Source organism: Nannobrachium achirus, assembly GCF_963921795.1.
Source record: "Nannobrachium achirus genome assembly, chromosome: 24".
In the NCBI taxonomy this organism is placed as follows: domain Eukaryota; kingdom Metazoa; phylum Chordata; class Actinopteri; order Myctophiformes; family Myctophidae; genus Nannobrachium; species Nannobrachium achirus.
Window position 1 is genome coordinate 4752688 of NC_137831.1, and position 14981 is coordinate 4767668.

General features: G+C 40.9%; 1 protein-coding gene across 1 annotated transcript in view; it reads left to right on the top strand.

Annotated features, from left to right (window-relative positions):
- The window catches only part of LOC308280571 (ATP-binding cassette sub-family B member 6-like), a 42365-nt gene extending 27742 nt beyond the window's left edge, over window positions 1-14623 (top strand). The window contains exons 17-22 of the mRNA XM_080720896.1: window positions 282-332; window positions 608-731; window positions 5064-5176; window positions 6817-6911; window positions 8427-8495; window positions 11101-14623. Coding sequence (XP_080577022.1) covers window positions 282-332; window positions 608-731; window positions 5064-5176; window positions 6817-6911; window positions 8427-8495; window positions 11101-11257 — 609 coding nt within the window. The 3' untranslated portion in view covers window positions 11258-14623. The remainder of the gene's footprint in view (window positions 1-281; window positions 333-607; window positions 732-5063; window positions 5177-6816; window positions 6912-8426; window positions 8496-11100) is intronic.
- The last annotated feature ends 358 nt before the right edge of the window (window positions 14624-14981 follow it).

Here is a 14981-nt window from a genome sequence, read left to right on the forward strand (position 1 = left end):
ATTCGTTCCCTTTCCTGTTGTACCTTGCTCTTACTGTACTTACTGTACTCTGTACTCTGTTCTTGTTTTTTTCTATTTATCTTTTTCGTACTTCTCTGTAACTTTGTAATTAACCATATACTGCTGTGCTGCCTCTGGGCAACTGATTTCCCCCCTTGGGATAATAAAGGTATCTATCTATCTATGTGTGTTTAAGCAAGTTTGAGCCTTTACATGGCTGTCCACTGCATCTGTAATTTGTGTCATTGTGTCATGCTATTATTATTGTTGTTGTTGTTCAGGTGAAGCAGACGTCTCTTCGCTCCCACATCGGCGTGGTCCCCCAGGACACGGTACGTAAGAGTAAAACTTATTTTGGTTTGGCCTATACAGTATAATAACAGCAGAACAAGTGGAAAATAAAACAAAAAAGATAGTAGTAGTAGTAATAATAATAATAATGACATAAAGGTTTTTGGGAGTTCAAAAGACAAAAGAGCAAGGAGAGCATAAAAGAGCATCCTCCTAGTATAATCATAATAGCTGATAATCATGTTTTAGAGTCATGACACCCCATATTTAAGTGTACATCTGCATAAAGTTTGGTATGTGTGTGTGTGTGTTTCAGGTGCTATTCAACGACAACATCCGTGACAACATCCGCTACGGCCGCATCGCCGCCTCCGACCAGGAGGTGGAGCAGGCCGCCATCGCCGCCGACATCCACGACAAGATCCTGGCCTTCCCTGAAGGTAGGGCCGGGTCGGCTTTACAGTCGCGCTAATTTATCTGAATATAAATATAAATTATCTAAGCATAGCTTGCTGCTTAGCAGAAATGGAATTTATTTTTTATTAAAGATATTAAGATATATTTTTTGAACGGAAAGGGAATGAGGTGTAGTTGCAGACTCTATATAACATTCAGGAGGTGTAGTTCCAGACTCTATATAACATTCAGGAGGTGTAGTTCCAGACTCTATATAACATTCAGGAGGTGTAGTTCCAGACTCTATATAACATTCAGGAGGTGTAGTTCCCAGGGCTCCAGACTAACTTTTTTCACCTACGTCCCAGGACCGTCCCAAAATACAAATTGAACCGTCCCCAAATGAATGTAATCCGTCCCAAAAAATAATAAAAATAATAATAAATTATTGCAGGCCTATTAGTATTACTATTATAATAATATTTATTATTATTGTTATTGTTGTTATATTGTTGTTGTTGTGGTTTTTGTTGCTGCTGGTGAAATTGGCTTGACAATCCTTTCTATTTTTATACTGTCATTTGTGGCTTCTAAAAATCTTACCTCAGCCAGTTTGCTGGTGTGATTGTCATATACGGTAAACTAAAGAACCAATCATGCACGACTGTTGGAGGAATTACGGTAAAACTGGGTTTGTACTTTGTCCGTACGACCCTACAACTACGCGCATCATCAGGGCTTTGAGGGCTTTTAGATCGTCTATATGCTCACCGCACCGCACAACACCGTCGTACTGAAAGAAGTATAACCAGTGCCATCCACGCTTCATCGAGTGGAGAGTGCAGACGCGTGCAGCTGCTGCCGAAATGGAGTTATTTATTATGAGTGGACCGGTTGTTTTTGAGAGTTTTAGAGACACTACTGGACTGGAGAAAATAAGCTGTCACACGGCACGGGAACTTTGTAAAATGAATGCCAGCTTGCACGGCTCACGGCTGGTTGTGATGATGAAGTTGATTAGACGATTAGACGAACATATTCACATAACGTCTTGTAATTGGGAATATAGGCTATAGGTTTATAGAGATGACAAAAGTTAAACAAACCGTTGATTTAATTACAATGTGTCCTACTCCAATATCCAAACAACTGCGCGTGCTGCTCACTAAACGTAGGCTATGTGTCTGTGCTTGGTGCGTTCACAGTGTTCCGTTTTACATTTTCATTAATAATCACAATCCAAATCATATAACGTTACTCTTTATGAGGCGAAGCAGGGGGCGGGGATGCTAAGATTTATCTCTCAGCCACAGCTTGTAGATCGGCTATTTTCCACTAGTTGTAACCCAGACAGTCTGTTCTCTGCCTCATTCTGCTAGTTAATCTCTTCAAATTGCGCAGCATTTTAGCAACTAAGTACCTGAAAAGGATGATCAGCACTGCCTGTGGTAACTTCTTAAACATTCTGTTTACATCATAGCCTATTCATTTTCTGTGAGTCTCATGCTGCGAGTTGGCTCAAAAAAATCCTCTACGTCCCGAATGCGTCCCAGGGGAGATTCATTTGCGTCCCGAACACATATATTTAAGTCCCTGGGACGTAGGGATGCCGTTAGTCTCGAGCCCTGGTAGTTCCAGACTCTATATAGCATTCAGGAGGTGTAGTTCCAGACTCTATATAACATTCAGGAAGAGACTCTATATAACATTTGGAGATGTGTTGACTAGTTGTCTGGCTATGCAAGACCATTAGCCTAGTAAATCTAGGAAAAATAATACACTCAGGTTGGACAAAATTGTATTATTTAGTTTTTCAACTGATTCTGACAGGAAATGAGGTCTACTAGCCAGGAAAAAAATCTACCCTGATCTGCTCACTGCAAATACCCACAGTGGCCAAATCAAGTTGGGCTCCCATCTACTTTCTATACAGGAGGAAAATACCCAGAAAAAATATCTGCTTTAAGTAGGATGTGAGGGGTCTAACTAGGGGTTTGTCATGATGCTGAATCCATTGCAAGCATTTGTTTTGCACAAAAAACATTCCTTGGGCTACAAATAGCCCCAGAAAACGATGGTTTAGTGACGAAAAGTGATGAGTCATCACCTTTTGTTGGCGTTTTCTGGTGTCAATGAATGTTTTTTGTGCAAAACAAATGCTTGCAATGGATTCAGCATCATGACAAATCCCTAGTTAGACCCCTCACATCCTACTTAAAGCAGATCTTTTTTTCTGGGTATTTTCCTCCTGTATAGAAAGTCGATTGTTTTATCCTGGCTAGTAGACCTAATTTCCTGTCAGAATCAGTTGAAAAACTAAATAATACAATTTTGTCCAACCTCTGCCTTATATTTATCGGACTACATGTTGTCTTTGAACAGGGGTGTCAAACACTACCAAACTGATTGATTTAAATATTTATATCCAGTCTATCTGTGTGTGGTAGGTAGCATCTCTCTCTCCTTGTTGCTGACGTGCTGGAAAATGGTTACATTTGTTGAAGCCAGTGGACTAGACCATCTGAAATGAACTGCTCTTTTATCTGAAGATGGCCTAACCTCCTTTACTGCACTGGTTGAACTGCACTGGTTGAGTAGACGAGCTATGCTCAAACACAGAGTACACAGACCGTACAAAGTACCAGTTCTCATATTTAATAGCCTACTCATAGCTACATACTGCCACTTACTGGTGGAACTGAGTATGTATGTTGTAGGAAGCCCTGCACAATACATGCTGTCCTCAAATCCCCAGCATTATAAGCATGACAGATCCAATCCAATCCAACTTTATTCATAGAGCACGTTTAAAAACAACAGAGTTGACCAAAGTGCTTTACAGAAAGTGTCCTAGAGACAACAATAAGGACCAAGAATCACAGCAAACCAGAAATAGAATTCGAAATCAGAAATAAAAACAAAGATAAACATAAAAAACACACATAGGCATAAAATAGAAACTCAAAAACTCAACATAAGTTAAGACTCACTCTGGATTAAAAGCTTGTGAATAAAATGTGTTTTAAGACATGTTTTAACTCATTTTGCGCCGATCCCGAGAATACTTGTGAAAAATACTCGAAAAGTACATGGTGCCGATCACGAGTATACTCGTGAAAAGTAATATATTACTGTAACGGCAGGTATCCTACCGAGTACCTCCGTCGCTGATTTATCCTCATCACGGATCCACGAGCACAAAATAGTAATCCCATAACATTGAGGCAGACGGGGGATCTCATCTTTAATGTCCATTATCTCAAAACTACACTTTAGAAGCGAAGATGGAGGCAGATGCTCGCTTATGTTACACATGTTTAAAAGCTCCGGTCCGCCATTACACAACTCCACGTGGATGACGATCGCTTCCTGTGAATGACGCGATGACGTCAGACCGGAAGTGTTTACGCTATGGACTTCTGGCCTTCAAAATAAGACAACGGCCGTTAATGGGGCCGGGGGGGGGGGGGGGGGGGGGGCACTCTGGACATGTTAACCCGTTGATTTCAGCAGCACAAAATGAGTTAAAAACAGAGAGTGGGGGTGCCAGTTTGATAGTGAGGAGGAGTTCATTCTAGAGCTTTTAGGGGCAGCCACAGAGAAGGCTCGATCACCCCCTATTAGATTAGATTTTTATCAAGCTGTCTCCTGATTAACTTTTGCATAGTGTGCATGTATGAAAACAGAAAGCATCACTACAGTATAGGTGTTAATGAACGGAGCAGCACTGACCACACACCAAACGTGCACCTTACATGTAATCTTAGTGTTTCCACCAAGTTCAATTAAAATGTAGATGTGTTTTGTGGTTGGAAAAAGGGCCTTTCTGTGTGGAGTTTGCATGTTCTCCCCATGTCTCCTAGGGTAGATACCCTCACAAAAACATGCAGTAATCCTGGTCTCTATACTGCCTCCCCCTGGCCGGCTGGCACTGAATGAAGCATGAGCTCAGTTCGGGGCTCTCCCCAGGTTGGCAGAGAGAGAGCAGAGCCCAGGATTACGGCTTAGGCAACTGGCACTGTGTGAGAAATGGGTTACAAAATCATGGGATATAAATGCAGGGGGAAAAGAAATGTAGATGTGTTTGATGGGAAGGTTTTAAGCTGACACAGCTCCCAATCAGAATCGTCCTACTCTCTGTGCAGAATCAGAACCAACCAAGCATGTGTGTGTTACTGTTGTCTCTCTGTACAGGCTATGACACCCAGGTGTGTGTTAATGTTGTCTCTGAGTGAATTTCCTTCGGGATCAATAAAGTATTTATCTATCTATCTATCTATCTCTGTACAGGCTATGACACCCAGGTGTGTGTTAATGTTGTCTCTCTGTACAGGCTATGACACCCAGGTGTGTGTTACTGTTGTCTCTCTGAACAGGCTATGACACCCAGGTGGGGGAGAGAGGTCTGAAGCTGAGTGGAGGGGAGAAGCAGAGGGTGGCCATCGCCAGGACCATCCTGAAAGCCCCACAGATCATCCTGTTGGACGAGGTAAGATCATCCTCCTCAAATCGTTCATTTTAATGATTTGTTGCACCTACCCATTCACTTACTATACAGGAACCCTCCCCCCCCCCAAAAAAAATGTCTTTAAGTAGCATGTGAGGGGTCAACCCAGGGGTAAGGGTTTTTCATGATTCTGAATCCATTGCAAGCATTTGTTTTGCATGAAAAAACATTCCTTGGGCTAAAAACTGACCAACAACACTATGGGTGTGTGATGAAAAGTGAGTCATCACTTTTCAGAGTTTTGTGGGGTCCAATTTTAGCCATGCAAAACAAATGCTTGCAATGGATTCAGGATCATGAAAAACCACTAGTTAGGACCCTCACATGCTACTTAAAGAAGATTTTTTGGGGGGTCTTTTTTTCCTGTAGGTCAAATTAGCCTTTGTGATTTGGGGGGGATAAACAATTACCTCAGCAACAGATACAGAATGAGTAAGGGTGTAACGATATAGTAACTGTATCGAAATATCGTTTTTAACTTCGAAGTATATCGAAATGAAAACAGCTAAAATTGAATCGTATCGTATCGTTTTATTTTGTATCGTATCGAATCGGCAGTGCAAAGAATCGATTGTATCGATACTACCTACTTGTGCATGTATTTAGCATTTTTAAGAAGAAAAAATTAAAAGGAGGGGTTTAATTTCTTTTCCTTTCCATATAGCTACACTGATCTATCGATAAATGTGTGTAATCTCTGGGTTCATGTCAAGGTGCAGGTTTGTCAATATACAATGTCCATGTATTTGGCAGATAATCACTGTGTTTACTTAAAGCCATACTGTGTAAGATGCCCAACTAGTGGTCATTAGCCCTATAGCAAACCGCGGTCGCGTCCGCGTCTTTCGGACGTTTTTCGTACCTTCAGACCCCCGCGTCTGCCTCCACCTCGCTGAGATCTATCTTTTAAGGGGTCCCTTGTTCCTGTGCGTTCAGTAATTCCAGAGATACGGACTCCTTCACCCTGCCTGGTAGGCGAAATTACCTAGAGAAGGGATGGTACAAACGGGCGACAACAAATATGGCTGCCATAGCGACCCCACTTCAAGATGCGCTGTGATTGGCCGGCAGTTGTATAACCCTCGCTCTGATTGGCCGGTAGTGTGATGACGCAATTTTGGCGCGAGATCCGGTCCACGGCAAGGATCTCAGTTTACATACAGAGAAGGCTTTACAGGCTGAAATTCACGGCGCGGATCTTCTAAAACTTTTGTGATTTAATAGTTAGGAGAATTTTAAGATTTGTTTTATAAAAAAAGTTACATAGTACAACTTTAATTATATCCATAATAATACATGTTTCCCTTAAAAACCTGCACTATACACACATATTTAATTGCTTTGCTAAATAGTTACTATATCGATTTTAAATCATTGAATCGAATCGTATCATATCGCCATGAATGAACCAATATCGTCCATGTATTGTATCGTCAACCATGTATTGTGATATGTATCGAATCGCTATTAAAATGTATCGTTACACCCCTAAGAATGAGTCTAATATCACAAACCCATTTATCAGAATTATTTTTAGTTTGTAGTTACTGCACTGTGGCTTAGTTCGTAGGGCCGTATACGTGGTCAGGTCTCAACACACATTTGTGCTTTACCGCTAACAGGCCACGTCGGCGCTGGACACGCAGACGGAACGCAACATCCAGGCTTCTCTGGCCAAGGTCTGTGCCAACCGCACCACAGTGGTCGTTGCTCACAGGTAAGAGCAAGGCAGTGTTGTGCGCGTTCAATGAACGATCGTTCATGAACACGTTCATATTTTGGGTGAACGCGAACTGAACGCTCTTTTTTTCTGCTTGATGAACGTTATTGTCGAACGTGTTAATTCTGACGTCCGTGAACGGCGCTCGTCGTCCTGTTCGGCCTGCACCTGAGCGGTGCTGTGTGCTTCTCTTTACATGAAGCGCTGAGTCTCCTCCTCGTTACGTCGTCTCCCACATAAAGCCTGACTATACTTCGTCGTATGACGTGTGTTGCATGCCGAAATAGCTGATCTGCAAGCTCACAACGCATCGCATTGACGAGACAACGTGAGCTTGTAATTGGTGAGACCCAAAATGTCAAGCACATGGAAATGTAAGCATTTCATTTAGTTTGACTCGGTTCCACTGACAAATATCGTGGAAAAAAGCTGAACTACAAGCACACAACGCCTCGCACTGTGAGGCGCTGTGAGCTTGTAGATCTGCAATTTTTACCATGTTTGCCTCTTTCTTACATAATATTTGACAATTTGGCCAAAGAGAGATGTGTCATTTGTGCTTATTGTTTGTTTGCATTTTTATTTCATTTTTCTTCTCTCTGGTCAGATAATGCAGTGTGATGTGGTTGTCCAGATCAGGGGTTTTCAAAGTGGGTGACGGAGCACCCTGGGGTGCCGTGATGGCAGTCCAGGGGTGCTGCGAGATCATTTGATAATATTTGGAACACTTGGAAAAATATTTAGTATAATTTTAAACTTGAAGTACAAAGTTATTTTCAGTCAGGTCTAACCAAAATGGCTGTTATCTCAACGTTTTCCTCGCAACATAATCACTAAAATATCGTCACTGTCGGGCAGAAACCTCGTATCTCCAAGTTTCAAATGTGTATGTCTTTTGGTAAAGCAAAGACCTGCTTCATCATTCAAGACTGTCGCACAAAACTAGTGAAAACAGCCGATCTACACCTCGCACCGCGAGGCGTTGTGTGCTTGTAGATCTGTTGTTTTCACTGGTTTAGTACATTGTATAGATAAATACAAAACAAACGGTTTCGGACATAAGGTTTCCAACCGACAACGACAATATGCTATAAATATAAGGTGCTGGGAGTGAAAATTATAATGTAGGGGTGCCTCGGATTAAAACAAATATTCATGGTGTGCCCTGAGACAAAAGAGTTTGGGAACCCCTGGTCCAGATAATGCAGTGTGATGTGGTTGTTGTGGACTGAAGACTCACCTTTTCAGACTCCACCTAAACCCTTAGCACTACTGAAACACTCAATGACCATACATGAAGCTAGTCAGCATTTGTTTTTAGGCTTTTAGAACCTTTTCTTGACTGATTATTTAGTTTTCTAGATAGATATCCATTTGCATTTGTTATATTGCTGTTGATGTATTGACATGTTATCCTGTTCATCATTGTGATGTTGTATCTGCTTATTGTAAGTCGCTTTGGATTAAAAGCGTCTGCTAAATGCCTAAACTGTAAACTGTTGTGTTGTGCAGGTTGTCCACCATCATCGGAGCAGACCAGATCCTGGTTGTCAAAGAGGGCCAGATAGCAGAGAGAGGAAGGTGAGGCCTTCGCTCTCACCATTTCACTTTAATTAGGATTATTCTGGTATGGATCTCACTCATTAGAGCCCTGCACGGGGCAAAAGGTCCACAACCCGGTCCTCCTATAAGACACCACAAGGTTCTGCAATATAATAATACAGAGTCTGACAAAAAACTAAATCATATTTGACTGCATTTTTTTTAAATTAAAACAAAATCTTTGAAACAATTAATTCTTTTTACCCCAAAAAATCGAGGATTTTATTTTCAGGCCAAATTGAACAGCCCTACTCTAAAAGTGGAGTATGAATCGGCCCTCATTCACCACATAAACCACCGCTCTTCTTGTGCAGATCAGTGTAGATTTCGTCGACTAAAACTATGACGAAAAATGTTTGTCGACTGCGTTTTTTTTTCCACTGACGAAAAGTAAATAAAAACTAAGCTGTGATGACTTAAACTAAGACTAAATATATTCACAATTTCGTCAACAAAATAAAAACTAGACTAAAATGTTAGAGAGGGACTAGTGGAGAAGAGAGTCATTTTATGTTTGGTTGCTCTCAGCTGTTGCCTGCTGAGAATAACCGATCTACAAGCACACAGCGTTGTGAGCTTGTAGATCGGCTATTTTCAGCACGCAGTCAAGTGTAAAATCAGTCATTACGATGCCATCAAGGCCCGCCAAAATACATTTCAGTTGACTAAATCAACTGTAGATTTAGTCACCATAAAATCTTATGATATTTAGTCGACTAAAGTTTTACTAAAACTAAAACTTTTCAGGTGACTAAATTATGACTAAAACAAAATGACATTTTATTCAAAAGACCATGACTAAAACTATATCAAAATTTGCTGTCAAAAACAACACTGGTGCAGATGATCTGAAAGCCACAGTTACATCACCTCTGTCTGTCAGTAAAGCACCAAACTGACCTGAATGATCACACATCCTCTACGGCTGGTAACTGTTAGAGGCGGTTTAACCACTAACTGGAATAAGCCTTGTTCAATACTTTGTCGTTAGACAGTGTTGCACGAAAATAACTGATCTATAAACTTGCTTCACTTCCCATTGCAATGTGACGTAAGCTTGTACGTTGGATACTGTTCGTAATTCTTGGAAATGTACTGAATAATTTTTGAATGGCCAAAACCTGGACATCAGGTTGAAAGTAGACGGACTGATTTAGCCGTTCAAATACTGACTTACAAAATATATACAGTATATCACATTGTTTATTGTTTATGAGAATGCCATTGTACAGTTGTTTTTTCTTTTTTTTCTCTCTCTTTTTTTTTAACCCATTTACTGTCTCACCCGATAATCCCGAGAAAATGTTTAACGCGAATCGGGCATTGATCACCCGCGGAAAAGTGCTTCCGGTCACATCACTTCCGTATCCGGCTTGATCAGTTTCCGTATCGGGTTGGGGCGGGACCAAAGCGCAGTTACCGTTAGCTAACCATGTATACAGCTAGCAGACGGAGCTCAGCGATGGATGCGTCTTTTTTCAATGGGATTTTTTTTATTTGAAAGCTGTGATCGGGTGTACACACGCCTGGTGCATGATCCGTGCACAGATCGTGCACGATGTACACGCACGCGCCCACGTTAAAAGGTAAGGACAGAGTAGCAGTTTTAACGTCAATGTTTTAAAAGACAGTAAATGGGTTAGTAGCCGGAAAAATTATCTACAAGTTTACACCGTGTCACGTTGTGACGTGTTGTGACGTGTTGTGACACGTTGTGAAGCTCGTAGATCGGCTATTTTTGGTGAAGGGATTTGGTGTAGATTGAAAAAGAACGCACCAAGTACAATGCAGCTCAAGTCCGTTATACAAAGTATCGAGGGTTTGTAGTGATATTGATAAATTCCATATATTATCAAAGTATTCTGAGGCACCCCTGGGCTTGTGTCAAGGCACCCTAGGGTGCCACAGCACCCACTTTGAGAAACCCTGTACCAGCGACCCTGTTTTGGGCATGACATTTTAGGTGACCATTCTGCAAAGTTAGGCACACATTCACACAAGAAAAATAGATTTCTGAAAAAAGATTTCTACATCAGTGGTTCTCAAACTTTTTCGTGTCAAGGACAAAATAACGGAACTCCTGTAAGTGTACTAGAGATGGGACGTTATTATCGTTTATCGTGATAGTTAACCTTTTATTTGCCGAGCTGCATATCCGCTACCACTTAAACCCTCTATAATTGGTAACAAAAAAGGTACTTATGATAATACGTACTTGATACAGTCTTTTTTTCTTCTCTCTATCAAATGCCTTTGCCAAAAATAGCATTTTTTAGGCAAATGTTCCGCCCCAAGATAATGGATTTTGATTATCATGATAATATCGTAAATTGTGATTTCTTTTTTCACAATAATCGTGATGTGAAATGTTCATATTGTCCCATCCCTAAAGTGTATGCATGGTATATTTGGGGAAATGTCGCACTTTCGACAACGCAACAGGATAGTGCGTCGGCAGGATAGTGCCTCACCCCACGGAGGTTGGGGTTAGGTTTGGTTGTCGAAAAGATGACATGTAGAAACAGCGACACGCTCTCGTATATTTAGTGCTTTCTCTGTCTATTTCCATTTCCATATATCCCAGACACGAGGAGCTGCTGGCCAAGGGCGGCCTGTATGCTGACATGTGGATGAAACAACAGACCCAGGACTCGGACTCGGCTTCAGACACGGAGAGCAAAGACCGCTCGTCTGAGAAGCTGCAGCCGCCATCGGCATCTGTAAGCCACCCACACCACTGAGTGGAGGATGGTGTGTGGTTTTCTTTACCAACGGCGGAGGCCAGGGTGGCATTCACTGCTCACCCCTCCCCTCCGTCAGGGGTGTCACAAGGGGAGGAAAAGTGGGGACTGAGTTACCAGGGCCCAAGGTGGAGGGGGCCTGGAATTATTTTATACATTAGCTATTGAAAAATAGCAGATATACAAGCTCACAGCGCGGCACCGAGTGCCGCGCTGCGATCTTGTAGATCTGCTATTTTTGAAAACTCGTGAAAATGTGTGCAAATCTTTGAATATATGTATTTTTTTAAGCGAACATTTGTACCTCAAATGTTGCTTCTGGGGGGTCCCTGGAAGTGAATATTTTGAGATGGGGGTCCGTGGGCCAAATACATATCATTTTGGGGGTACTTCGCATGGAAACGTTTGAGCACCACTGACTAAAAAACATAGGTTTTTCAAAAAACCTTAGAAGGATTGAAATATTCAAAGACTTGCACAAATGTTCACGATTTTTCAAAAATAGCAGATCTACAAGCTCGCAGCGCAGCACTCGTGCCACGCTGTAAGCTTGTATATCTGCCATTTTTCAATATTTAAAGTACCCAGGGCCCAGAATTTGAACCCTTACATTACTGACTCTAAAGTGTATGAGGATGATACACAAGAACACTGGGATCACTTTGTAAAGTGTGTGTGGTGTTTCTGGCTCATCCTGCCATCATGACAGATCAAGGAGACGAAGGAAACTAAGACTACAAGATGTACAGAGCTGGTGCTTTGTTTCTCTCTCTCTCTCTCTCTCTCTCTCTCTCTCTCAAAAAGGTTTGAAGCGCAAATTAAACTTTGGTAGAGGTTTTGGGTTGTGTTAACGACCCGTGATGTCAAGTCAAGTCACCTTTATTTGTATAGTACTTTTAAAAACAACTGGACTTAATGTGCAGTGGAGGATTGTTCCAGAGTTTGGGGATGTACTGTTTAACTGAAAATATTGGTGAGACCCTTGCTCCGTAGATTTTAAAATTCATGTCTCCCCAATAGTTTTCAGTATTCACTTTAGTATGTGTGCCAAAAGTGTGACTTTGAGACCTGCTTCACAGTGAAACTCAACGGTGAGACTATTTTACTTTTTTTTTCTTTTCTTTTTTTTTTTATCTATGGAGCAACTATTGAAAGAAGACACCAATATACAGTATGTAGTTGCATACTGTATATTAATGTAACTACAAGGTAACTACACAACTCAAACCTCTACCAAAGTGCCATTGTGCAATAAACATGTCTTTGCACTGTAAGTTATCTGGTGTGGTAAGTGCATGTATTATGAATGTTTTCTCTTTTTCTTTTTTCTTTATTTTTTTTAGTTAAATATTGGCCGTGACACTGGTTAAGGGGGAAAACAGCAGAATGTCTAAAACTTGGGGCTAAGTCCACCAAGGTGTCTTAGTTTGTCTCCCCCGAGTGCAGAGCATGTTATTTAAGGTTTATTTATGCTACGCTAGAAACGCCACAAGGACATCTTCGAGGACCATTTTCCATTCTTCTTCTTCTTTCGTTTATCATTGTCCTTGATGATTGGTTTGGCGAATTATTTTTATTCAGGACACATTAAAAATAACTTGAACCCCAGCATCCCTATCCTGGGGGGAACAATCACATTTAGACGCGATGTAAGCTTGTAGGTCTTCTGTTTTTGGTGTCAAGGTTTTGGGCCCTATTTTCAGCCATACCTTCCCTATCCCTGGGTTTTTAGATTTTTTTTTTTTTTTACTGTTTTGAAAAATAGTATTTTTAAATAGTTCAAATAGCTGATCTACAAGCTCACAACGTGTTGATGTAGATCGGCTATTTTAAGTATATTAATATGTTTGTCAAAATAGTAAAAAAAAAAAAGGCAAAGCAGTTTAGGGATAAGGCATGGCCAAGTACAGAAACGCCAGCAGTGTGACGAAGCTATGAGCGTCTGTTTGGCGCTGAGCTGTGCACACCTGACGTTTTGATCTGCTCAGCGAGAGTTGGAAAAATGTACAACTCTGGTAGCATCGTTTAGAAGAGTGCCTTGCATTTTCGCCGGGGAAGAACAAATCTAACACTTTGGTGGACTCACATCCGCCCTAAAGGCTGCTATAGCTCAGGAAGCCATCCATTCTGTGTCCAGATTGACGGCTGTTTTTTTAATTCAAGTGATTTCTTGTTCAGCTGCAACTTTACCACGTCGGTGGAAGTGAAAGTTAGAGTTGAGAACTGACACGTACACTTAATTGTTAGAGCTTAAGTGAACCAAACTATTTGTTTTATGGTTAACAGATAAGATGTTATACTATTATTATTACATGAATATAAATATAAAACAATTTTTAAGCATTGTGTTTTAAGATAAATTGTGCTTCGGTAGCACTTTGTTTTTGGCAAAGAGATTAATGGGAGTCATCCGTCCTGGTTATTATCGGTGTCCTGCAGTCTTGTGTGGAAGCACTTCAATCTATATATATTTGCAGTATATTTAATTGTGTAAGGCGTCCGTCTATATACTGCTCAAAGGAATTAAGGGAAAACTTTGATCTGTTTTGAGCGTTGTTTTGTTTGCCAGTGGTTCCAAACTGGGGAACCCCAAATTATTTTCATGACCTCCAGATGATTAGATAACGTGCAAAATTGTTTTCTCACTCAACAGTAAACAGACCAGGGTATCTGCACATTTCTAAAGTTACAATTTAAGGATTTTTAAGACCCATTTACCAAATTGGCCAAAATTGCCAAATGTATGCCAACAACTTTGAAAATACACGCCTCGCAGAGCGGAGCATTCTGAGCTTGTAGTTGGGCTATTTTCACAGTCTAACTAAACTAAATGTAAAGCCTACAATTCCAAGTGCTTGTCAGGGTGGTGGGTCCACACACAGTTCAAATATGATTAAACTGGGTGTCCCCAGTTGAAATATTATTTTGGGGGTTGCGGCCTGGTATAGGCCTATATACTGCTCACAGCGTGTATACAAAAGAACAATGAAGTTATCAAAGGCTTTCTCTAAACCCCTTTGAGCCGTGTTTATCACCGCGACCGAGTGCAGTTTGTATATGTTTTATTGTGTATCTCAGTTTGATCAAGTGTTCTATGTTTTAATGTCTACTAATTGTCTAGCACAGTAGTAGATGTCAGTGTATTTTTTTTTTTAACTTGCAGTCGGCTCAATGAGCTGGCTGGGGGGTGAAGTGTAATATTTCCCTTGGCATAATTTATACTAGGTGTTCGCCGGCAGACTTTGGCCTGTAAAGAAGTCCAAATACACTTAATTCTCATGGCCATACAGCTAGCGTTTTGTGAAAACGCTCCAAGGCATTGCTGAAATGGTGAATGTTCTCTGCTCTCCATAGTTTTAATGAATAAAGGTTTCTTTATTCTCTTTTTTTGATAGCTTGTTGTACAGTCTGGTGATTGATTGATTGAATACTTCAATAGCAGTTTGCATACGAAAAACACATGACAGTATAGTTCAGATACAAGTTCTTCTAATAGGATTTAAACCACAAGAAAGCACAATGTATTTTTTACATTGTCTGCATTAAAACGACTACCCGTTCAAAGATATGAGCTCCGAAATGATGTGCAGTGTGTGGGTTATGGGATGTGCACTGTGCACACAGTATATGGGGGATGGAAAGTAACTTTAATTGGTGCTTGCATGATAATATGTAGGAGCATCAATGTAAGAAATACCCGTTTCGTTTAATGGCTACAGAGATA